The sequence below is a fragment of the Arachis hypogaea genome, chromosome 18 (genome assembly GCF_003086295.3).
Source record: "Arachis hypogaea cultivar Tifrunner chromosome 18, arahy.Tifrunner.gnm2.J5K5, whole genome shotgun sequence".
NCBI lineage: Eukaryota > Viridiplantae > Streptophyta > Magnoliopsida > Fabales > Fabaceae > Arachis > Arachis hypogaea.
Genome location: NC_092053.1, coordinates 96,446,117 through 96,473,303, shown reverse-complemented (window position 1 = coordinate 96,473,303; position 27,187 = coordinate 96,446,117). Strand labels below are relative to the sequence as shown.

General features: G+C 34.7%; 1 protein-coding gene across 2 annotated transcripts; it reads left to right on the top strand.

Moving 5' to 3' along the window:
- Positions 1-11,642: 11,642 nt before the first annotated feature.
- Positions 11,643-20,970, top strand: LOC112773111 (uncharacterized). 2 transcript variants are annotated; one of them, XM_025818151.3, is made up of 11 exons: positions 11,643-12,027; positions 12,368-12,429; positions 13,375-13,514; positions 14,256-14,314; positions 16,432-16,455; positions 17,646-17,728; positions 17,884-17,948; positions 18,073-18,122; positions 19,312-19,413; positions 19,541-19,600; positions 20,479-20,970. In XM_025818151.3, exons 1-11 carry the CDS (start codon positions 12,025-12,027, stop codon positions 20,611-20,613), a joined length of 783 nt encoding a protein of 260 aa, XP_025673936.1. In that variant the 5' UTR covers positions 11,643-12,024; the 3' UTR covers positions 20,614-20,970. The 2 variants fall into 2 exon arrangements, with proteins under 2 accessions (XP_025673936.1, XP_025673935.1); XM_025818150.3 differs by having other exon boundaries at positions 11,648-12,027; positions 19,294-19,413.
- The last annotated feature ends 6,217 nt before the right edge of the window (positions 20,971-27,187 follow it).

The window sequence follows — 27,187 nt, the reverse complement described above, 5'->3', positions numbered from 1 at the left end:
CATAGTCATGATGCGTTTATTATATACTCTAAAAGCTTTGCTAGTTAAAGAGTAGCCTAAGAAGATTCCTTTATCAGCCTTAGCATCAAATTTGCCTAAGTTATCTTTTCCATTATTTAGAATAAAGCATTTACAGCCAAAGACGTGAAGGTGGGAAATATTTGGCTTTCTTTCTTTGTACAATTCGTACGGTGTTTTCTTAAGAATAGGTCGAATGATAATCCTATTCATAACATAACACGCGGTACTAACCGCATCCGCCCAAAAGTACTTAGGAATATTAGCCTCATTGAGCATAGTTCTCGCCATTTCTTCTAAATGACGATTTTTCCTTTCAACCACACCATTTTGTTGTGGTGTTCTAGGAGAGGAAAAATTATGCTCAATGCCATTTTCTTCACAAAAGTTTCAAAAAGATTGTTTTCAAATTCTCCACCATGATCACTTCTAATAGATGATATATGCAAATTCTTTTCATTTTGAATAACTTTGGCTAATCTTTTGAATGCTCGAAATGCATCACTCTTGTTTGCTAGGAACAAGGTCCATGTAAATCGAGAGTAATCATCAACAATAACTAAAGCATAGTAATTGCCACCAAAGCTCATAGTCCTAGAAGGACCAAATAAATCCATGTGCAAAAGTTGTAATGGCCTTGTTGTTGAAACAATGTTTTTGGATTTAAAAGAGGCCTTTACTTGTTTTCCCTTTTGACATGCGTCGCAAAGGACGTCTTTTTCAAAACGTAGCTTTGGTAAGCCAATTACTAACTCTTTAGAGACCAACTTGCTAAGATGGTCCATGTTAGCATGAGCTACTCTACGATGCCATAACCAAGTTTCATCATTTTTACTAACAAGGCATTTCACATCATTTGAGGAAACTTCATCTAGATTAATCATGTATACATTGTCAACACGGTGCCCAATTAGCACAATTTCATTAGTGTCTTGCCTTTTTATCAAACAACATTTTGAATCAAAGGTGACTAAGTTTCCTTTGTCACAAAGTTGGCTAACACTAATGAGATTATGTTTGAGACCTTTGACAAGTATAACATTATCTATGGAGGTAGAAGAATTTTTACCAACTTTTCCAACGCCGATTACTTTGCCGGTGTTGTTGTCTCCATAGATCACGTTTCCTCCGTTTGTAGGCTCTATTGCGGTGAACTTTGATTCATCGCCGGTCATGTGTTTGGAGCATCCACTATCAACATACCAATTTGTATCCTTAGCTCCAACACGTACCTACAAAACAATTAAAATTGGGATTTAGGTACCCAAGTGAATTTGGGTCCTTGATGGTTAGTATGAGCATAATGCCCATAAGGTGCCCATCTCGTATCTTGACTACGAAAGTTTATATGTTTAATTCTAGTAAAGCATACGGGTGCTATATGACCTACTTTATTACAATAATGACATATGACATTTGGATTATGCATCCTATGCATGTTTCTAAATGGTTGCCTAGGTTGTTTCCTAAATGCAACATCTTTTGATCTATATGCATTGTGATTATAATTTCTAAATGAAGCATGTTGAGGAGGATGTTTAAAGGCTTCATTCCTTTTAGGCATGCTTGCCTTTTGGGCTTGCGGTTGCCTAATAGGAGTTTTAGTATTTTTAAATTTTCCTTTTTCAAAACCTAAACCTTCCTTATTATGAACATGCTTTTGGTTTTTCAACATTTTATCTAAGTTCTTTGAAGATTCATTGAACTTAGCTAAAGTGTTCTTAAGATTTGTAATTTCATTTTCATGCATTTTACAAGATTTGTATGGATCACTACTTGTGCTACACTTATCTTTTCCAAGATTGATATTCTCGTTTTTCAACATCTCATTTTGTTTTAAAAGATCCATATTCTTTTTCTTTAGGAGAGAATAATCTTGGGTAAGTTTTGTGTACACCTCAAGTAAGGCATCATATTCATCTTGTAAATTAAAAGAAGTGGAGTTGTCATCACTAACCTTTTCTTCGCTTGCCATTAAGCAAAGATTTGCAACCTCGTCGTCATCGGAGTCGGATTCATCCTCGTTCTCCCATGATATGTATGCTTTCTCCTTCTTCTTAAATTTCTTGTTTTTGTCCTCCTTTTGAAGTTTTGGACAATTGGGTTTAATGTGTCCAACTTCTCCACACTCATAGCATTTTGGTACCTTTGTTTTGCTCTTGAAGTTTTTCTTCATTGCAAACTTATTGAATCTTTTTAATAAGAGTGCAAATTCTTCATCTCCTTCTTCTTCATTATCATCACTCTCTTCTTGTAGTGATGTTGTTTTAAGGGCGAGACTTTTCTTCTTGCTTTCTTCACCTTTTTGTCTATTTAGCATAGTCATTTCATAGGTGAGAAGATTACCTCGTAGTTGATCAAATGTAAGTTGATCATAGAGCCTTCCTTCCACAATGGCGTTTACTTTGGAGTTCCATTTTGGTGTAAGGCTTGTAAGCACCTTGGTCACAATTTGTTTATCATTGTATTTTGTGCCAAGCATGCTTAGGTTGTTGAAGATCTTGGAGAGTCTTTCAAGAGCTTCTTCAATGCTCTCTTCATCTTTCATTTTAAAATTTTTCCATTCATGAACCAACATAAATACCTTTGATTCTTTAACGTGGTCGGTTCCTTCGTAAGTGATTTGGAGTTTATCCCAAATCTCTTTAGCGGTTTCACATGTAGAGATCTTCATATAATCATGCTCGTTAAGTGCACAATGAATGAAGTTGATGGCTTTATCATTCATTGCCACTTTCTTCCAATCATCGTCACTATATTCATCTTCTCCTTTCGGTACTTGCTTTGTGACGGAGACTTCTCCTTCTTTAGCGCTTGTTGTCTTTGTTGGAATGTGATTTCCATTCTCAATCACTTTCCAAATTCTCACATCTTGAGAACGGATCCAAATTCTCATCTTATTTTTCCAATAAGAGTAATTTGTTCCGCTAAAAAGAGGAGGTCTAGCGGTTGAGTTACCTTCACTAGTGTTGTTGTTGTTAAAGCTTGTGCTTGCCATGATCTTTTCCCTTAAACGGTTAAGTCTTTCAAAGGGTTAAGCTCTGATACCACTTGTAGAACCTATGCACAATTACTCAAGAGGGGGGGTGAATTGAGTATTGCAACAACAATGAATCTTTTTGCGAAAGTTAAAGACAATATACAAAAGTGTTATTGTACTAGTATTTTTCCAAGAGCTTAACTCAATTGCTAAGCATTTATAAGGAGCTTTTACTTTCCAATAGACACCAACTCAAATAAATTGATCAAGCTTTTCACCAATCGGACTTAAGCTATTCCTTAAGTACTTACGAAGCTACTTTTCGATCACAATTTATTTGCTCAAAGGTAAAAGACAATAATATTGAAGAGATGAGTTTGGAGAGATGCAAACGCTATTTAGAGTGGTTCGGCACAATCCTTGTCCTACGTCCACTTTCTTTCTCAATCGCTATTGAGAAGTTCCACTATTGCCAAGCTTCAAGGTGCTCGCGCAAAACCTTTTACAATCCGAGTCCTTAGTTTCTAACACCTCACGGTATATGATCACCACTCGTATACTAACCCACTCCACTTAGAGATACCTTCTCTAAGATTTGCCTTGAGTACTTAGTATACTTCTTTGGTATCCTCACCGACTATAGTGTTTATAACTCTTGACTCAACCTTGGAGATCACACTCCAATTTACAAAGTGTACAAGAAAACAATTCTCAAAGAATTGTTGAGACGAAATGAGTGCTCTCTAGAAGAGTGTATGATTACAAGTTTAGCACTATTGAATCAATTGATATTGCTCTCTCAAATTGTGTATTATAACACCTTAAAAAAATGTGTAGAATGAAAGAATATGAACAAGATAGTTTGCAAATGCTCAAGTATTTGAAATAAGGCTTCAATCCATCTATTTATAGACTCCCCAAACCTTAGAAACGTTGGGGAGTTAATGGGATGGAGCCTTTTTGTCAAAACTAGCCGTTTTTTATGTTTTTGAATCATTTGCATCGATGCATAACACTTTGCATCGATGCAAATGTGTCTTTGAAGCTGAAATTTGAATTTTCAGCTAGGTTGCATCGATGCAAACATCTTTGCATCGATGCAACAAGTCGTCGCATGCTTTGCATCGATGCAAGATGAGTGTGCATCGATGCAAACCTTAAAGAATGGCTTAAAATCACTTCAAAATACTTAGGATTGATCTCAAACTTGTTGGAGTCAATTCCTATGCTTTTGTACCTTTGAAAACAAGTTTTTAAACCATTTGGCTAGCATCGAATTGCAAGATGTGCATCAAAACATTTTGTGAGTGTGTGTTGAGAGATTTAGCAATTGGTTCTTAACAAGAAGTTACCTAAGTCCTAAGACACTATACTTGTCTTCAAATGTTGTGGACTTGAGTTTCTTGTTGTTGTTGTGTTGCTTTCAACTCTTCATTCCTCAACGTTGAATGTTGGTTGATCTTTCAACATGCTTGTTCATTCAAGTTGTTTGTTGGTTTGTCTTTCATGTCGTTTGTTGGTTTGTCATTCATCAAAACCTACGAATACAAACTTCGCATACAAGCAACATGATTTACATTCCTGAGATCCGGAACGTCTAAACCTTGTCTGTGGTATTCTGAGTAGGATCTGGAAAGGGATGGCTGTGACGAGCTTCAAACTCGCAATTGTGGGGCGTGTGACAGACGCAAAAGGATCAATGGATCCTATTCCGACATGATCGAGAACCGACAGATGATTAGCCGTGCGGTGACAGCGCATTTGGAACGTTTTCACTGAGAGGACGGGAAGTAGCCATTGACAACGGTGATGCCCAACATAAAGCTTGCCATGGAAAGGAGTATGAATGATTGGAAGAAGGCAATAGGAAAGCAGAGGTTCAGAGGGAACAAAGCATCTTCATACGCTTATCTGAAATTCCAACCAAAGAATTACATAAGTATCTCTATCTTTATTTTATGTTTTATTTATCTTTTAATTATCAATTCTCCATCACCGTCTGAATTCGCCTGACTGAGATTTACAAGATGACCATAGCTTGCTTCAAGCCGACAGTCTCCGTGGGATCGACCCTTACTCACGTAAGGTATTACTTGGACGACCCAGTGCACTTGCTGGTTAGTTGTGCGGAATTGTGACAAAGTGTGATTCATGTTTAAGAGCTCCAAGTCCTTTGGCGCCATTGTTGATGATCACAATTTCGTGCACCAAGGGGGATAGGGTTCGAATTTTTGGGTGGAGGAGAAGTGTTAGTAGATGAATAAATAAACAGAAGGGGATGAGAGATGAGAGAATTCGAAAATTAAATAAATTAAAATAAAAGTATTTTTGTTTTTAAATTGAATTTAAAATAAAAATTCAAAAATTTAAAAAGAAAAATAAAATTAAATCAAATTAAAATTTAAAACAAATAGTTAATTAAAAAGAAATTTTGAAAAAGAGGGAAGGGATTTTCGAAAATTAGAGAGAGAGAGAGAGAGTTAGTTAGGTAGTTTTGAAAAAGATAAGAATCAAACAAAAACTTAAGTGGTTAATTGAAAAAAGATTTGAAAATTATTTTTTAAAAGGATAAGAAGTTAGAAAAGATTTTGAAATTGATTCTTAAAAAGATGTGATTGAAACTTATTTTGAAAAAGATTTGAAAAAGAAATTTAAAAAGATTTGATTTTAAAAATTAAAGTTGATTACTTGACTAACAAGAAACAAAAAAGATATGATTTTAAAATTTAAAGATTGGACCTTTCTTAATAGGCAAGTAACAAATTTTAAAATTTTTGAATCAATCACATTAATTGTTAGCATTAATTTTGGAAACATGAAATAAAAATAAGAAAAAGATTTTAAAAATTGATTTTAAAAATTTTCGAAAATTATGAAAGAAAAATGAAAAAGATTTGAATTTTGAAAAAGATTTGAAAAAGATAGAATTTTTAAATTGAAAATTTGATTTGACTCATAAGAAACAACTAGATTTTAAAAATTTTTGAAAAAGTCAACTCAAATTTTTGAAAATTTATGAGAGAAAAAGGGAAAGATATTTTTTTGATTTTTGAATTTTTAATGATGAAAGAGAAAAACATCAAAAAGACTCAAAACATGAAAATTATGAATCAAAACAAGAAAAATATACAAGAACACTTTGAATGCAAAGATGAACACCAAGAACACTTTGAATGTCAAGATGAACACCAAGAACTTATTTTTGAAAAATTTTCAAGAAAAGAAAACATGCAAGATACCAAACTTAAAAAGTTTTATTCTTTAGACATTAATGTTTCAAGAATGCATATGAAAAACAAGAAAAGACACAAAACAAGAAAATATGAAGATCAAACAAGAAGACTGGCCAAGAACGACTTGAAGATCATGAAGAATGCAATGCATGAAATTTTCGAAAATAAATTTTTTTTAGAAAATTAAAAAGATGCAATTGACACCAAACTTAAAACTTGACTCTAGACTCAAACAAGAAACACAAAAATATTTTTGATTTTATGATTTTATAAATTTTTTTTCTTTTTGGATTTTTCGAAAATAAGAATAATAAAAATAAAAAGGTTAAAATTAAAATAAAGTTACCTAATCTGAGCAACAAGATGAACCGTCAGTTGTCCAAACTCGAACAATCCCCGGCAACGGCGCCAAAAACTTGGTGCACAAAATCATGATCGTTCATTCCTTGGTAACGGCGCTAAAAACTTAATATGCACGTTCATAATTTTAGTTCTTTTTCACAATTTCGATACAACTAACCAGCAAGTGCACTAGGTCGTCCAAGTAATAAACCTTACGTGAGTAAGGGTCGATCCCATGGAGATTGTCGGCTTGAAGCAAGCTATGGTCACCTTGTAAATCTCAGTCAGGCGGATTCAAATGGTTATGGTGAATTGATAATAAAAACATAAATAAAATATAAACTGGGATAGAGATACTTATGTAATTCATTGGTGAGAATTTCAGATAAGCGTATAGAGATGCTTTCGTTCTTCTGAACCTCTGCTTTCCTGCTGTCTTCATCCAATCATTCCTACTCCCTTCCATGGCAAGCTTTATGTAGGGCATCACCGTTGTCAATGGCTACATCCCATCCTCTTTGTGAAAATGGTCCAATGCGCTGTCACTGCATGGCTAATCATCTGTCGGCTCTCGATCATAATGGAATAGGATTTACTGTCCTTTTGCGTCTGTCACTACGCTCAGCACTCGCGAGTTTGAAGCTCGTCACAGCCATCCCTTCCCAGATCCTACTCGGAATACCACAGACAAGGTTTAGACTTTCTGGATCTCAAGAATGGCCGTCCATGGGTTTTAACTTATACCACAAAGATTCTAATATCTCGGACTCGGTCCTCTGTATTAGATATCCAAGAGATACTCATTCTAGCTTGGTTGCATGTAGAACGGAAGTGTTTGTCAAGCACGCGTTCATAGGTGAGAATGATGATGAGCGTCACATAATCATCACATTCATCATGTTCTTGGGTGCGAATGGATATCTTAGAGAAGGAATAAGCTTGAATTGAATAGAAAAATAGTAGTACTTTGTATTAATTCATGAGGAACAGCAGAGCTCCACACCTTAATCTATGGAGTGTAGAAACTCTAACGTTGAAAATACATAAGTGATAAGGTCCAGGCATGGCCGAATGGCCAGCCCCCAAAATGTGATCAAAGGATCAAAAGATAATCCAAAGATGTAAATACAATAGTAAAAAGTCCTATTTATGCTAAACTAGTTACTAGAGTTTACAGAAATGAGTAAATGATGCAGAATCCACTTTCGGGGCTCACTTGGTGTGTGCTTGGGCTGAGCATTGAGCTTTACACGTGTAGAGGCTTCTCTTGGAGTTGAACGCCAGTTTGTAACCTGTTTTTGGCGTTTAACTCCACTTTGCAATCTGTTTCTGGCGTTTAACTCCATAATGCAGTATGGAATTGGCGTTGAACGCCAATTTGCATCATCTAAACTTGGGCAAAGTATAGACTATTATATATTTCTAGAAAGCCCTGGATATCTATTTTCCAACGCAATTGAGAGCGTGCCATTTGGAGTTTTGTAGCTCCAGAAAATCTACTTTGAGTGCAGGAAGGTCAGAATCCAGCAGCATCTGCCGTCCTTCTTCAACCTATGAATCTGATTTTTGCTCAAGTCCCTCAATTTCAGCCAGAAAATACCTGAAATCACAAAAAAATACACAAACTCATAGTAAAGTCCAGAAATGTGATTTTTATTTAAAAACTAATAAAAATATACTAAAAACTAACTAAATTATACTGAAAATTATGTAAAAACAATGCCAAAAAGCGTATAAATTATCCGCTCATCAACTATGGAGTAGATTTCTACTCTTGGCTTTGGGGTTGAGTATTAGAAACTCTTGAATTTTCAAATCCTAATGTGGATTGGTAATTGGAAGGTGCTAGTTAGCTTGAACTTCACTAAAGCTAGTCCTTCACTAGGAGTTGACTAGGACTTGTGAACTCAAGTTAATTGTATTCACTTGACTTTCGTTCAATTGTTAGAGGATAACTAAGTGAAGGAAATAGACAATTTCCACCACAATTGGTAATGATAATGAGGATAGGAACTCCAATTCTCACCCCCAGTCAAGGTCTTTGTATTGATTGATTGTCATTCACTTTTACTAATTTTGATTTTCTAGTTTTCTCATTTTAATTTCATATCTCTTATTCATATATGCTTTTAGTTGTAGTTATCTTGATGCATGCTTGTTAGTTAAGCAATGCTTGATTGATATTTCTAGTTATCTCAATTTAATTGTTAGTTGTTTGTTGCTTTTATATACTTGTCATTTTACTTCTTCCGTAAGCAATCCAAAACCCCAAAATTCCTAACCAATGATGTGCATTCCAGTGCAAGTCCTAGGAAAAATGACCCGAAATTCTACTCCTGGTTATTTTTTTTTATTGTTGTGACATTCTTCTAAACTTTGACTTGGGGTATCTCGTCGGTTGGACTATACTTTACGACATTGAATTGGAAAATCCTTTGGTAATTTCTTAACCGACATTTATCCCACGTCAAGCATCCAAGCTGTTAATGATGATTAAGAATCTCTCAAATATTTTATTAATAGTTTCTCCTTCCTTCACGAAGAATATTTTATACTCCTTTTGAAGCATATCGGTCTTTGTCTCTTTTACTTGTTGTGTACTTTCATGTGTGATTTGGAGTTTATCCCAAATCTTTTTTGCTGTTTTGCATCTTGACACATTTTGAAATTCTTCAAACTAATGGCACAGTGCATCATGTTGATAGCCTTGGTGTTGAGCTCAACTTTTTTCTTATTTTCATCATTCCACTCAATATCTTTTTTTGGAACAACTTCACCTTCAGCGTTGGTCTTTATTGGAACATTCGGGCTATTTACAATTATCTTTCATATGTTGTAGTCAACAGATTATACAAAAATCTTCATCCTTTCTTTTCTATGTGTAGTTTTTGCCATTGAAAAATAGTGGTTTGTTGTTGGATTGCCCTTTGCTAAGAGTGTAAGCAACCACATTTATTCCCGTGTTAGCTATTGGGATCTTTTCTCCAAGTTGTTAGACTTGATGCTTGACACCTTAACTCTTGATACCAATTGAAGATTTTCAATGGTCTAGATAATGGAAGTTGAATCTATGACCTCTTTTTATGTCTTTAAACTTGAACACCAAAACAGATTCTACTCCTTTAGTTCTGTTGCGTCTGCAATATTGATTATGCAAGAGATAATTTATTTTTGTCTCATAACGAATAAAATTAAAATAGAACAGAGAAGAGAAAAGAATACAACCATGTATCCTGGTTCAATCACCTTGTACAATGTGGCCTACATCTAGTCTCTACTACAACTATGGTAGAATTTTCACCATCTTTTCAAAGATTATGAAGACCAATTCTCTAGGATTCTTTCTAATTCTATCTGGGACAAACCAAACTTCTAACCAAGCTTGATTTGGCTAGATTTATCTTCTAGACTCTCAACACTAAGTGCTCACCTAACTTAGCGAAAAAAAAATCTCTCAAACTTATGATTATAAAACAGAAATACATCAAAAGAGTTTTGATATAACAAAGATTTTTCTTTCAAAGTTAACTCTGTCTTTTCTTTCAAATAGATTTTTTCAAATACCTCACACATTGTCTTTTACCATGAGAATTAAAAAAAAAAAAAAGATAAACTAAGAAAGTAAGATACACAATGTAGCCTCATGAAGGAGAAGAATTATGGTAGCTTGAAAGCTATGTAAAAATCATATTCAAGTACTCTCATTTGTTGCCTTCCATCTTGGTGGGATGTCCCTTTAGTGTAGGTGCATTGATTCCAAAATTTCAAGGTTTGAGTGAAGAAGGTGCTAGTAAACTCAGATTGTTGGGTTCTCTCTCCTTACCCCATTTCTGACTCATTACTTCTTTATGTATGGAATAATGCCTCCAAAATTTGAATTAATAGGGGTAGAGTCAACTCTTAAACATTAGACCAACTGAGTTTATTTTCTTATCCCAAGAAAATCAAATTCAGAAAATCATAGTAGAGTGGTGCAGAGATACTGAGGAGATAAGTAACAGCAACAACATGGTCATAATACTTTTAAAGTACTTACTAGATCAATATCCTTAATCTTAATCTTAATCTTTGGCCTCAAATTTAATTTTTAGCCTTTGATTTGAAATAGATAAAAATATCCACCAATTTCTTTTTCTTTTTCAAATGGTTGTGACTGTTTGACATATATAAAAATGACAATATTATAATACTTTTTTTGTTTCTGAATCATATAGGATTTTTTATTTGACTTTGCTTATATTGATTTCACTTTTTTTTCCAAAACTTAATTGATGAACCATTTTATATTCATCAAAGTTGAGCCATTTTTTTTATTTGCTTTGTCATTTTTAGTTATTGATTTTTTTATATTCATCAATGCTAGGGGGTAGGGTAGGGTACGGGTTTAGGGTGTACCCTACCCTACCTTACCCGCACCTCATATATAACACATATTTTATAAAAATCTCTCTATATAGTGAAGGAAGTGAGAATTGAACCCACAACCTCTCTTATGTAATGACTTATAATAAGTAAATAATCACTAAACTAGTTAGTTAATTTAGTGATTTAGAGCATTAGTTTTTTATTTTTTATGTTATTAATACGTATAAAATTCGAAATAATTGAATTTTATATTTACTTTGAAAAAATTTGATATTTCTGCGGGTAGGGTAGGGTAGGGTTTAGAATTTTAGGGTGCGGGTAGGGTTAGGGTTGAAAGATTCTCAACCCGCAGATAGAGTAGGGTAGAGTTTTAATAAAATTTTCAACCCGCAGGTAGGGTTAGGGTTTGGACCCTACCCTATCCTACCCATTGGCAGCCCTAATCAATGCTGCTTCATATAATGTTTGCTGTTTTGCTGGCTTTTTAAATGGTTTGAGTTTTTTAAACAAAAAATAACTTAGGTCTACAATAATAAGTATCAAATAATATTTGAACTTTTAATCTAACTAAAAATACATATTTGTCATTATTATTAAATTTATTATTTTCTAAATTCAATAGGATGTATCATTTAAAATATTTTATATAATTAAAAAATTAAAAATAATTTATATATATATATTATATATATATCATAATTCGTATATCGGCATGTTTCTTGTTGTGTTCTGTTCCGTATTTGGATAGCATAGATCATTTGTCCATAGCAAATGCACCGATCTTAGGCGAAGAAGGGCAGCGTCAAGTCGTCCACTGCTATACGAGTTGTCAAGAATAGACAAGTTGCCAATCCTCAAGAGTGTTGGGTCCCACTCCAGTCACCCGAAGAAACCAAAAACCCACAGTTCGCAATTTTTCCCTCACTCACTAGTCACCACCCTTCTCCCCAGTTCTCACTTCTTACATATTGGGTGGAGAAAAATCCCAATTCAGCATCGAAAACCCTAAATTTCCCTTGCATCCCTTTTCCGTAACAGGATCTTCATCAACCCTCTGATTCTATCCTTCTTCTACAACCTTCCAAAATGGTCACTGCTTCTCCTTTGATTTTCCCTTCAGCTCAATTTTCAGCTGCATGCTTTCAAATCCTTGCGTTTTCATCCCCACCCCCCGCCCCGGTTTGGGGGGGGGGGTTTGTTCCTTCTCATATATTTAGAACTTTTCTTTTAGTATTTTTGGGTGTGACAATTGTTGATTGCTGTTTGGATTTTGAGCTTCCAATGGATTCGATCTCAATGAAGCGTTATCATGAAACTCAAATTCACATGTGTTGCATGGAATCTTTTGCTTTGAAGTTATTGAATATATATTTTGATAGCCAATATAATACGTACTGATTATTACTACGTTCTGGTTTTCTTACTACAGCACAAATTAGGGAGGGGTCACCGTGACAAACTCCAGCAGTTCATGGCAATAACTGGAGCTAGGTAAGAGTATAGTTTTCTATGGTTTGTTATATGAGAAACTTCTAGATATTGTTTTTAGTACTATGTTTAGGTTAAACTATTCTGTAGTCTCGTAGTTTCACCAAATTTATAATCGAGTACCTACACTTCAAAAGTTTTTTATTAGGTCCCTACATCAGTTTTAAATTTGTAATTCCATTTCTGTGGTTCAAAAAACGTTTTGCTAAGATATATTCGCCATTGGTGTGAGATGGATAAAAATGTTTTTGTAACGCTTACTGTTTAAAAGGATCTAATTATAAATTTAAAACTGTTGTGTAGAGACTCAATTGAAAACTTCTAAAATGTAGGGAGCTAATTACAAAGTTGAGAAAATTATAGAGACTAAAAGAGTAATTTAACCTTGTTACTATCCGTATTTATGTTTCTATTAATTTATGTTTTGGGTGGTGGAGGAGGAGGGTGAATAATGAATGAGTCAATGAGGTACCTTTACGTTAAATGTTTTCTCAAGGCTTTTAAAAGCATTTTTTTTTTGCGAAATTATTTTGATTTGGAAAATTTCAAATCTTCTTGAATTAATAATTACTTAATGATGTTGATTGGGGAGTTTTTGATCTCCTTGGGTCGGTATTTGTTTTCTCTTTATAGATTTTTTTTTTCGTCAGATGCAATTACTTTAGTCATGCTTTTAATTTGTTTGTTGCTTCAGCTAAATTATTCCAGTTTATTTTGTTGGGTTATTTTTGGTGTTTATAAGAAGTGTTTCGCTGACAGGGGTCTGGCACATGCTGAGAAGAATGTTTTGAAGTTGTTAATATATTTAATGTGTCATTGGAAACTTCAAATACTTACTTTTTCAAAGAAAACCTTCTTAAGAAGTGCTGTAACGACACTTGTTAGCTTTTCCAATGCACCTTGCCTGCATGCTTGACCCTATTTAAAAGTTTACTTATGTACTTTCAGTGAGAAAATAGCGCTACAGTCTCTGAAGGCAAGTGATTGGCATCTAGAAGGAGCATTTGATTATTTCTACAGCCAGCCTCAGCTTAAAACATCTTATACGGACTCTAGACACTTGGAGGAGCTGTATAATAGATATAAAGGTTAGAAATGAAGGTGAAAAAGAATAGAGACTATGGTTGCATTTAGAATCGTAGAAGCATTGACTTATGACATCTACATAAGTAGAACTATAAATTGTTCTGATGAAAAATGAAAAAAATAAAATCATATGAATTATTGAATTCTCTATTCTCTATATCTTAAGAGGCTACAGGTGCTTCTCATCCCATCTCAAATTCATTATATCTTGCCAACAAAACTTTCAAGCTTTTTAAGATACAGTAATAGGCATCACTGGATTAGAATTAATTTCCCAATGTAATTGGCTGAAGTCATTATGAAGGATTCCTTAGATGGTATAATTTCTGTGGCCTTATTTATTTATCATTATGAAAAGGCACTTTCTGGACATAATCGCTTTCATGTAATTCAGCTCTTTATATTATGAACCTTTAGCATGCTATAGTAGTGAACATTGGTTGTTTTACTCATTGCAATTGGTCTTCTAGGGAAGTGTAACTTGATGGAAGTTTCTTCCATTTCAGAGTAAGGGATCTGCCAAATTTTATGGATTTGAAATTCAATTCCTTTCTTCACGTGAATTTGTGAAAGATATTAGTTAGGACTATTTTCCTCCTATGAGATGCTTATATGAACTCAAATCTGGGATGTTTTTACTTGTTTACTATTGAGATATTCTTTATGCAGTGATGTGACTACCATTTATTAATACATTGTATCTAATGCCTGCTTTCTAATCGTTTGCACTAATTTCGTTACAGATCCATATGTCGATATGATTATGGTGGATGGTATCACTCTCCTTTGCAATGATATCCAGGTTGCTGTTTCTGAATGCAAATTAATTATGTTCATGCTGCTTTTTTTATGGTATTTTATTTTTGTTCACTCGTGTGTTATTATTGAAGCTGTGTCAAGGATGTACACAATACTATTGGAAAATATAGAGAATTCTATTGGAACCTCAGCATAGTTGAATTTAAAGGCTTTAGTAACTGACTAAAACATTTAAACATAAAGTAGCAATAAAAGTTGTTATACTTCTATTTAGTTTCTGTGTTGACAGAAGAAAGAAAAATTATCAAAAGAGAAGAAAATGTACAAGAGAGGATAAGACATCTTCACATAGATACAAAAGTGATAGCCAAGGTAACCCAAAACACAAAAAAGATATGAAGAAAGAAACCATGGAACAATAGGTGCCATCCCTCTTGAGGGTGTTTCTGGAAAAGTTATGAGAATAGTATTATTTTAATAATCACTTTTTAATGTGATTTATTATGTGAAAATCAATTTTTATCTGAATACCTTAGTTGAAATGTTTTAAGATAATTTATAATGTTTGGATTATATGGACAATGTTGCTTTTTCTATGTAAAATTCATTTTTTGGTCATGTCTAGTAAAATTACTTGAAAAAGTATGACAGGAGTGTTTATATTATCATTTATTTGTTATTTACTTGATTGCGGATGGCTGAGCCAAAAATCCGCCATAAAATTATAGCGGATGACATTGCGGGAAATGGCGGTGGGGGATTACCTAAAAGTTACATGTATGCACAAAAACACATGCAGAGAAATTGCAAATGTAATAAATTATAAAATCTAATCAATTTAAGTAATTTTCTACTCATAAGGCATTCAATTAATTCAGCAAATGCAGTAGCAAATTCAACAAATAAACATAACTTCAAGTCATACAACACCATAAAACATAAGGCTTAGAACTTAAAAACTAAAATCGGGCACTAGAGTTGGGGGATTGCCTTGAAGTAGACATAATGAACTGAATCTGTGTAAATTGGGGAAAAATTGGAAAAAGAGAGGTTTATACTTTATAACATTGAGCCTATGTAAATAAAAGGGGAAATGGGAAAGAAAAAAACAACGGCTAGGAACACCAGAACAGAAACTAAGTTACGAACTAGAGAGAGAGAGAGAGAACCTGTGGCTTGCAGCGGTGGCGAGCAGCAGGTTCGGCAGAAGGCAGAGAGAATGCAAGAGAGTGGCAGAGAGAGAAGACGGAGGAGGAACTGGAGCTGGACTGTGCTGCCTGGTGCACCGCTGGTGGTTCTTCTGGCTGTAGTGCATCCCAGAGCAGAGGGAGAGACAGAAGAGAGTTTTTAGATTGTTAGAGAGGAAGAGCAATTTTCTGAAGAAAGGAGGCTGACGAAGGTGAGTTGTAGCATTTGGGGTTTCCTAAATTACCAAAGTAACCCTCCATTTTTTTTGAAAATTCCTCATTTATATTGCGGTATGTCATGGTGCCACTGCAATTGCAGCCGCAATTTTTGCCCGCTGTGAAAAACTTGTCACGGTGACCATTGTTTGGTGGAGGAGATGAAATCCGCCATGCCATAGCGTTATGGTGCCGCCGTAACCGCAATTTCAAACACTGGCAACGAAGGAAAGATTCTATAGCAGACTGCTCTTTTTACAGTCATTTGGTGTACTGGTCCAAAAGGAATTTTAGAATTTTTTTTCAGTAATTCATTTTTGGCTATCAATTTTATTTGGGAGGATTACCTTTTTTTGGCATCCCTCCCCTTTGGTGCTCAGCAAATGATCTGCTTAAGAGAGTTTCTGTAGTTCATATTCAAAGGGAATGAAATTTGCTACTGCACGGACTAATCAGCTAGCTCCTAGCCATTTTGTGTATTTATGTGATGATATCTCATCTTCATCCTCATCCACTTTTGTACATTCTTCTCTACATTAAATTTCATTATCTATAAAAAAAGATATTATATTATATAATGTAACATTTGATATTTAGGATCAATTTGGTAAAGCCATAACAATTATGAGATAATTAACTTCTGATTTTAATATAGCTTCAAAAAGCTCCATTATTTTCAGCTTAAAATTATTATGTTTTGATTATCATCAGTTATGATTCATTCAGAATAATTGATGCTTGAATATTCTGTGTGCAGGTGGATCCTCAAGATATTGTAATGGTACGAATGTGTCTTATAAAATAACATTGTTTTGTTTATAGATCATCAATAATTGCGTGTCTTATTTATATACAAAAAGGTCAAAAGAATTTACGCTTTTCTCCTAATGGAAATCCTATCAATTAATTCAAGAAACTTTTGAAACAGTGATCATCATGGTTAAATATACTTAATGATTGCACATTTAGTTAAGGGTAAAGTGTCATTGTTGTCTCAAACGTCTGGGATAAATATCAATGTTATCTATAACATTTTTCTCATCTGTGTCCCAAACAAGATATCTCATTTTTATCCCACTGTTATCTCCATAGAAGGTTACTAATGAAGGTGGTAACATATAAAGTAAATGTTGCATGTGACAAACTCTTACAATATTACCATTGTGAATAGATTTAAAAGAGAGTTAAAAACAATAAAACTAAAAACAGAAAACTAAAGGAAATTAATTCATAAAAGATCCAGGATATTATAGTTTTCTTCCCCAAACCATATCATCATCAAGTTCCTATATCTGTAAATGACTAGGTATTTTTTCTACTAGATTGCAACAAAAAAAAGGGTTTAGAGTTTCAGAAGATATATATACTCTGTATTTGTCGGGTTTAAAAGTGTGGATAAAATTGAATTACTTTTGAAATGTTTGGGATATAGATAGGACTAAAAAATTAGGGACAATATTTAACCTAAACGTTTGGGGGGAGAAAATATGATACTTTACCCTTCAGTTAAAAATACTTCAGATTGATACTGTAGAAAAATGGTGGCTTTGCTTGAGAGTTTGACATAGAATGAGAAAATATAAACTTTATTTGTTATATATGAAGGATATTAAACATAGCAAGATGAAGTCCTTCTTCACAGTTTACAACCCTCTCCCTCTCTCTCTCTCTCTCTCTCTCTCTCTCTCTCTCTCTCTCTCTCTCAGAGAGAAAGCAAGTAAAGAGGATTAACTCTTTATTCATTGTGCAAAAAACTGATGATCATTGGATCTCATATGATGAAATTTTCAATATCTATAAATAAAAATGTCATGTTTGTAAAGTTAAATGAAGTATTGTTGTAACATGAAATTATGTATGTTTACTGCTACTGCTGGGAACTAGTTTGCTTAATGATAATGTGTGTGAATGAAATAGTCAAATAGGCATGTGGCATGCTTCAGGTAACATGGCATGTTAACATTTTTTCAGTTAGTTCTTTCATGGCACATGAAGGCTGGCACCATGTGTGAATTTTCAAAGAAGGAGTTTATTGAAGGCTTACAATCCCTAGGGTATGTATTTATTAGCTTCTGAATAAAGGAAGATGATTCTGATCCATTTTGAGTTTGATGAATGCATTGGTGGTGATGTCTTAGTGTATTTCCTATGGTTCTACCTGTTGTTGAATGAGTAAACCCTAGTTGAATGGTTTATGATATAATGGCAGGATTGATTCGCTGGAGAAGTTCCGTGAAAAGATACCCTATATGCGTTCTGAGCTGAAAGATGAACGTATGGACAAATCAGATCACATCCCCATTATAGTCTTTTGATTTATATTTCATTTTTTATGAAAGATTATCTACAGTAATTATTGAAGAAGGTTCCTGAAATGTTATTCTCATTTTTTTTCCAGAGAAGTTCCGTGAGATATATAATTTTGCTTTTAACTGGGCAAAGGAGAAGGTATGTTTTGGTGTCTTGTTGGTCTATTCTTCCCCTATTGTGTAGCTTAATTGATTTTGATGGCAGTATGACATGATATGGCTATACCCTAATTTAAGCAATGCATTCGGTCCTTGTTCAATCTTCTAGTTCATGTTTAAGACTCAATAACCTATTCTCAATGGAGCATGTAGATCCTAGGAAGCTAATTTTAAATGATAACTATTTTATATCATTAATTATTAACATTAAAAGCTATAAATAACGACCATCATATTCATATATTCGTTTTCTTGTATTCAATTGTAGACATCAACTTTTCCCACTTCCCAGTTCTTGTTTCTGCTTGAGTTTCAGGGTTCTTGTGTGGCTATTGCATTGCTAATAAAACCATGCGTGTGTTCTTTTTTTCAATCTTCAAATGTCCTGCTTGAGCTGACCAAATTTATCTTCAGTATTATGATTTATGAGCATTGTTAACTTTCAATATTTGGTGACTCTGTTTTTCTGATCCTTGTTATATTGTATGGTGTAAATTTATTATTAGTGACGATGACCTATCAAATTCGTCTTTTGGGTGTTTGACATATTATGGATGCCCCAGAATTATTTTCTTTTTCTTAAAAAAATATAAAATAAAAGTAATATTATTAGCACAAAGGGAGTCATCTCACGTGGAGATTGGATATACTCAATTAAAAAAAAAGGTTAAACAAAACAATGCAAAAGAGCAAAGCTCTCCAATTTTCGCATATCAAAAAGAGGCTCCAGAGTTGCTTTATATCCTTTCTTTGGTGTCCAAAATTATAATAACTATAAAGTATTTATTATTTTGGATACTCTTGTGTTTTTAAAATATTAATACCTTTGACCTTGGGGAATCAAGGTCCCTCAGATTCCTCATTGAAGAATATGCCATGAATTTTGGTGCTGCAAGTTACAAGGCTCAGTTTTCACATAGCAAGGGAACAACAAAATGTTTTGCATCCAATAAATGATTGGATGCTCTAATTTGTCTTTGCATGCATTTGTATGCATAAGAATTTAAAACTATGATGAACTTGTATATCTTGGGTTGGTATAAAAATTTGTGAATGCTAGCACTGCTCTATTGTTTTTAATTTTGAATATGTTATTCATCATGCAAAAGTAATATTGTTGCTTTGTATATTTTATATTTATGTTTATGTAGGTCAAATTACTTTTGCAGGGTCAAAAATCTCTGGCACTGGATACAGCTATTGGAATGTGGCAATTATTATTTGCTGAAAGGCAGTGGCCACTGGTTGATCACTGGTGCCAATTCTTGCAGGTAATAAGTTAAATATTTTCACTTGGGGTTGTTCTCGGCTTAATCTTGGCTTTGAGAGGGAGGTCAATACCTCCTGATGTTTCTTGTTTTACTTATATATTTGGCAATTCTTATGTTGCTTCTTCAGGCTCGCCATAACAAAGCAATCTCCAGGGACACATGGTCCCAGCTTTTGGAGTTTGCAAAGGTACACATTTATTAGAATAGAGGTCAATGGGTCTTCCTCTCACCATCTTCTTATATTCTTTGCGTGTCTGAATGTCTTGCAAAGGTGGTATTGATAAACTACTTTCCAAACCATTGCGGTTTTCATCCTTGGAGAAATGAACCAGCGTTAATGGGTTATTTCAATCAAAGCTCCTTTTCGTTAATAGGGTTGTAGTGAAGTTATGACACCTCTTTAAACAGCTAAACTAGGAATAAACGGACTAGGATTACTCCCATGGAAACAAAAGATATACTCTCTAACTGACAAGATAAAAAATGCCTTGAAACAAAACATATAAATCGGAAGTCTGCATCAATGGTTAATGTATTAGTTTCTGTGCATGAAATTTTGTCATGTGAAATATTATTCTTTTATTCTGTTGATCATTTTTTTCCTATTGATCTTCAGTTTAATTAAGAGAAATATTCCTACTTCTAATAAAAGAAAAATGTTGAACTTGATTGATCCTTCTTTTATTATCGGAAGGGATCTTTTTAATCTTATCGTTACATTCCTTCCTTCAGAATGCGGCAGTCCTCCTTATAGAGAATTAAAACATACATGTATCATGTATGCTGATTTTGGTGTTCAATGATTGTGAATTGGGTGATGGCATTATTATGTACTGTCAATTTGTACCTTCTTACAAATAGGTTCCCCTTTGGATCTAGACAGTTTTTTGTTTTTTGTTTTTAAAAAAAAAAAGGAAATATTTTTGCTTTTGCTTTTGTCTTTACTTCATATTTAAATACCGAATCAGGTGGAATTCTTCATACTTATCTTTTATGATATATTGTTGGCCTCTGAATCAAATAACCTCCTCTATTTATTGTTTTTCTTCTTTGGGGTATTTGCAGACCGTTGGCCCAAATTTAACTGATTATGATGCTGAAGGTGCTTGGCCTTATCTCATTGATGAATTTGTGGAGTATCTGAATGAGAATGGGATTATTCAAAATGGTCAATTCAGTGACTCTAGTTTAAAACGATGATGCAATTCGCCGAACAACTGCTATAAAGTGAACTTGATCTTTGTCTCCCTTGTGATATGGGTTGTGCTATCATGTGATTGAACTCCTCTATCACTTAAGGGGGATTTAATCTGAGAAATTCTACCAGAAGAGGACATGGCTGCTTAGCATAAACTCATTCTTGCTGACAAGTATAGTAGCATCATTTACTTGTGGGATTGTTCATATGGGTATATATGAATTTCCTTGAGAAGTTGTGGAATTGAACAGGGGATTCTACCGATGATCCCTGGTGTCAACAGTTTCTTGTCCTTTCCAATTCTAATAATTATTGTACAATGTCTTGTTAGATAAAAGATTTCTGACTCTGATTGTTCATGTTTCGGTTCTGTTTTTCATCATCTTGTAAGACATGCGCAGCAAGTCGTTAAAGCAGCCCTTTTTGGGTGGGGAAGATAGGCGGTCCATGTCTGCTAATGTTTATGACTTCGAAATATGTAGAAACTTGCTATTCCAGTTTAACGCCACAGGTAACACAAATGAGATCACCTAATCTAATGATATTATATTTTATTTAATTAATATATACACTTTTAATTTAGCAAACTTTTATTAAGATTTTATTATAACTAGCAAATTATCAAGCACGAAAATTGGTGTACTGTGTTTTTTTTTTAAAAATTATAGTTTGATAAGTAGTGATTAGGGAATGAGTATTGCTGTATTATGTTTTAGGTTTAGTTAAATTGGTACAGTAACCCAGTCCACTTCTCTCTTAACATATAAGCTACGTTTCCACTTCTCTCTTAACATACAAGCTTCCTGAGTTTGAGCTTACCAAGATCAGTCCAATACATGTGCCATAGTCCACATGGATTGGACCTACTTGGACGGGATTCTCTGAAGCCCCAAACTGGGGAGCTAAGCAAGCACTCCTTCCGCTACTTCGGTTATCATTGGCAGATGATAACTACCCTAAACTTAACCAACTTGGGTTGGTCAAGTGGTCAGCTCACTCGTCCGTTTAAACAAGTGTCGGGGGTTCGAATCCTGTCTTGTGCATGCAGCAATTTATTGGCCAGTGGCAGACCCTTAAATGGAACTCAGATCCGCGACGGATTAATCCTTGACCTGTCGGGTTGGGAGATACCGTGGGAAAAAAAAAAAAACTACCCTAAACGTGAGAAAGAACCTCTACTCTGTAAAAGGAGTAATCGCTTAAAAGTCATCTCTAAAATGATTAAGTCCAAACACTGCTATTTTATAAATACCTCATCATATAGGTATTTTTTCTAATCTAATTTCACTTAAGCCTAGTAAAACTCTTGCTAATTTAGGCATTGACGTCCAAATTACTGGATCGGCGAACAAGTCGGAATCCTCACCCAAAGACATTCGACTCTCACATCCAAGTCCAACTTCACGTTGGTTTCATGCAACACCTCGAAACATTGGCATCGTTGCCAGGGATCTTGAAGTGTCACTCCCACATATGGCAAACAGCAACAGAAACGATGGTGAATCAGCCTCTGACTTTAGTTCTCACACCAGACGTCATGGCTAGAATCGTCATTCTCCATCCATACCACCTTTACCTCCCCATTTCCATCAACGTCATAGACAACCTTCTCCATAACCTTGCTAGGCTTCTCCTCAACCTCAAAATTCTCACAAGCTAAACTCAACCATCCATTTTTCTCATAATGAAGGGGAAGGATGTAGCACTACTTAATTTCTGGGGTTGGCACAACTACTTGGGACGAATTAAACAACTGGAATCTGAGCTGGCTCGACAGAAGGACACAAAGTATCAACTCAGGAAGGAGATGTAATGGCAAAAAAAGGCTGATGAGAAGATTAGAAAGATGGAAAGGGAGTTAAAACAGCAAGGAACTCAGAAAACATATGATGACTTTGATTACTATGAAAAACAAAGTTTTAGAAAGCATGACTAGAAAAGAATAGAGTGATTAACCCCAAACACTGAGTGATTAGAGAGTAAACACAAATCTAGTGAGGGTTCAATAGCTCATTTCCATATATCCATGTTTAATTATTAATTGTCTTGCAAGTCTGTGAAATTTTTTAACTCAACTCAATTGTGAATGTGTTTTAATATGGTTTGGCCTTAGTTGTACATATATGATTCCTTGAAAATATGAATCAATTTAACCACATGTAAGCTTTATATATATAAGTGGATAGTAATTACAATTGCATGATTCATTTAGGTAGCTTGCATTTAGAATAGATTGCATTGCATAAGATTCCACCATTCTACCTTCACTCTTTTCTCTTGGATTTAGCATGAGGACATGCTAATGTTTAAGTGTGGGGAGGTTGATAAAATCCTATTTTATGATTCATCTTGTGTTCAATTAAGTGTTTTTATCAATTCTTCACTCACTTATTCATAAGATTTGCATGGTTTTACAATTCCTCCCTTATTTTATGATATATGTGAAAACATGTTTCCTATGCCTTAAAAATAATTATTTTAATTATCCTTAATTACCATTCGATACCGTGATCTGTGTGTTAAGTATTTTTAGGCTTCATAGGGTAAGAATGGCTTAGAGGACAGAAAGGAAACACGCAAAAATGGAAGGAACGCACAAAAATGGAGTTTTGAAGAAAATGGCAGCGACGCGCACGCATGGACGACGCGGACGCGTGCCTAGGCGCAGAGTACAAACGACGCGAACGCGTGACTAATATGTACGCGTGACAAGGAAAAACTCCAAACGACGCGCACGCGTGACCCACGCGCATGCGTGACGGACGCCACGTGCAGAAAATTGCAGAAGTCGCCCCCAGCGATTTCTGGACCCTTTTTCAGCCCAAATCCAAGCCCAGAAACACAGAATAGAAGCCAGAGAATGGGGGAATCAATAGACACAATTCATACAACATTCATAATTCACAATTTTAGGTTTTAGATGTAGTTTTAGAGAGAGAGAGGTTCTCTCCTCTCTCTTAGGTTTTAGAATTAGGATTTCTCTTATTTTATGGTTATTTCTTCATACCAGGTTCAATGTTCCTTTAATTTATGTTTCTCTTCTACTTTTATTTATTCTAATGCTTTTACTTTAGTTGATTACTTGATGTTGCCAATTTGGTTTATGGATTCCTATGTTTAATTTTATTTCCTATTTAATGCAATTTGAGGTATTTCAGATTTAAGATTGTTTCCTTCTATTTATGATATAAGTAATTTAGATTTTTTCCTTTTGGCTTTGGTTGAGTAATTGGTGACACTTGAGTTGTCAAACTCAGCGGTTGATTGAAAATTTGGAATTGTTGATTGATTTGGATCCCTCTAAAGCTAGTCTTTCCACAAGAGTTGACTAGGACTTGAGGAATCAAGTTAATTGGTCCACTTGACTTTCCTTTATTTAGTAAGGGTTAACTAAGTGGGAGCAATAACAATTCTCATCACACCTGATAAGGATAACTAGGATGAAATTTCCAGTTCTCATACCTTACCAAGAGTCTTTATAATTATTAATTTATTTTTCTTGCCATTTAAATTCTTGTTCTCTATTTCAAAATAACCCAAACGATACCCTTTTTCATAACCAATAATAAATTATACTTCCCTGCAATTCCTTGAGAAGATGACCCGATGTTTAAATACTTCGGTTATAAATTTTATTGGGTTTTCTTAGTTGACAAACAAGTTTTTGTACGAAAGGATTCTTTGTTAGTTTAGAAACTATACTTACAATGCGATCATTCTTGCAGGAATCTAATTCGTCACTCGTCACAGTTATCCCGTTCCAGATCCTACTCAGAATACCACAGACATGGTTTAGACTTTCCGGATCTCAGAAATGTTGCCAATTGGTTCTAGCCTCTACCACGATGGTTCGAATCCCACGGACTCGGTCCGTGGATTAGAGACCCAAGAGATACGCACTCAAGCTGTCGCCCAATGACTACGTTGAGCTCAGGTAGAACGGGAGTCGTTGTCAAGCACGCGTTCATAAGTTTGATAATGATGATAAGTGTGACGGATCATCATATTCTCTATATTGAAGTACGAGTGAGTATCTTAGAACAGAATCAAGCGTGATTGAATAGAAAACAATAGTAATTGCATTAATCCATTGAGACACAGCAGAGCTCCTCACCCCCACCTTTGGGGTTTAGAGACTCATGCCGTAGAAAATACAATATGAGATGTAAAATGTCATGATTTGCAAAATGAATCTCTAAAAGTAGTTTTTATACTAAACTAGTAACTTAGGTTTACAGAAAATGAGTAACTAAGTGCAGATAGTGCAGAAATCCACTTCTGGGGCCCACTTGGTGAGTGTTTGGGCTGAGCTTTGAAGCTTTCACGTGCATAGGCCATTCTTGGAGTTAAACGCCAGCTTGGGTGCCAGTTTGGGCGTTTAACTCCAGTTCTGGTACCAGTTCTGGCGTTTTACGCCAGAAAAAGGGTCTCTGGCTGGCGTTGAACGCCAGTTTGGGCCATCAAATCTCGGGCAAAGTATGGACTATTATATATTTCTGGAAAGCCCAAGATGTCTACTTTCCAAAGAAATTGAGAGCGCGCTAATCGGGCTTCTATAGCTCCAGAAAATCCACTTCGAGTTTAGGAGGGTCAGAATCCAACAACATCTGCAGTCATTTCTTAGCCGCTGAATCAGATTTTTGCTCAGGTCCCTCAATTTCAGCCAGAAAATACCTGAAATTACAGAACAATACACAAACTCATAGTAAAGTACAGAAATGTGATTTTTTCACAAAAACTAATAAAAATATAATAAAAAGTAATTAAAATATACTAAAAATTACCTAAAAACAATGTCAAAAAGCGTATAAATTATCCGCCCATCACAACACCAAACTTAAATTGTTGCTTGTCCCCAAGAAAATAAAAACAAAATAGGATAAAAAGAAGAGAAAATACAATAAATTTCAAAAATATCAATGAAGATTAGTTTTAATTAGATGAGCGGAACTAGTAGCTTTTTGCCTCTGAACAGTTTTGGCATCTCACTTTATCCTTTGAAGTTCAGAATGATTGGCATCCATAGGAACTCAGAATTCAGATAGTGTTATTGATTCTCCTAGTTCAGTATGTTGATTCTTGAACACAGCTACTTTATGAGTCTTGGCCGTGGCCCTAAGCATTTTGTTTTCTAGTATTACCACCGGATACATAAATGCCATAGACACATAACTGGGTGAACCTTTTCAGATTGTGACTCAGCTTTGATAGAGTCCCCAGTTAGAGGTGCCCAGAGTTCTTAAGCACACTCTTTTTTCTTTGGACCATGACTTTAACCGCTCAGTCTCAAGCTTTTCACTTGACACCTTCACGCCATAAGCACATGGTTAGGGACAACTTGATTTAGCCGCTTAGGCCAGGATTTTATTCCTTTGGGCCCTCCTATCCATTAATGCTCAAAGCCTTGGATCCTTTTTACCCTTGCCTTTTAGTTTAAAGGGTTACTGGCTTTTTCTGCTTGCTTTTTCTTTTTCTTTCTTTTTCTTTATTTTTCACCATTTTTTTGCAAGCTTTATTTTTCACTAATTTTTCTTGCTTCAAGATTCAATTTTATGATTTTTCATATTATCAATAACATTTCTCTTTTTTCATTATTCTTTCAAGAGCCAAAAATTTTAACATTCATAAACTTCACTATCATAAATATGCATTGTTCAAGCATTCATTCAGAAAACAAAAAAGTATTGCCACCACATCAAAATAATTAAACTATTTTCAAGATAGAATTCGAAATTCATGTACTTCTTTTTCTTTTTTTTTTTCAGAAAATATGTTTCATTTAAGAAAGGTGAAAGATTCATGGAACAATCATAGCTGTAAGACATAGACACTAAACACTAATGATCATGTAATGAAGACACAAACATAGTCAAAACATAGCATAAAAACCAAAAACAGAAAAGAAAATAAATAAGGAGATTAAAAAACAGGTCCACCTTAGTGATGGTGGCTTCTTCTTCCTTTTGAAGAACCAATGGAGTTCTTGAGCTCCTCTATGTCTCTTCCTTGCCTTTGTTGCTCTTCCCTCATGACTCTTGTTGAGGTCCATAAGTGGGCTTTCTTGTTTGCTCCATCCTCTTTCTAGTGATGGGCTTTTGAGATGAATCTCTCCATCTTTCATGACTCAGAGATGGAAGTAATTGCCTTCCCTTTCCTCTTCCTAGAGGTTTCTCCGGCCTTAGGTGCCATTAATGGTTATGAAAAAATAAAAAGCAGAGCTTTTTCCCACACCAAACTTTAGAGGTTTGCTCGTCCTCGAGCAAAATAAGAAGAAAGGAGTAGAAGAAGAAATGGAGGATATAGAAGGGTATGAATGATTCGGCCAAGGGGGTTATGAAGTGTTTGTGATGTGTGAAAGTGGAGGAGTAAGGAGGGGTATTTAAAGGGTAAGGGAGAGGGGAAATTCGTGTGATAGGGGGTGGGTTTGGGAGGGAAATAGATGTGATAGGTGAATGGTATATAGGGAAGAGTGTCTTGGAATTTGTGAAAAGGAGAGAGAGAAATAATTGGGGTAGGTGGAGATCCTGTGGGGTCCACAGATCCTGAGGTGTCAAGGATTTCTCATCCCTGCACCTT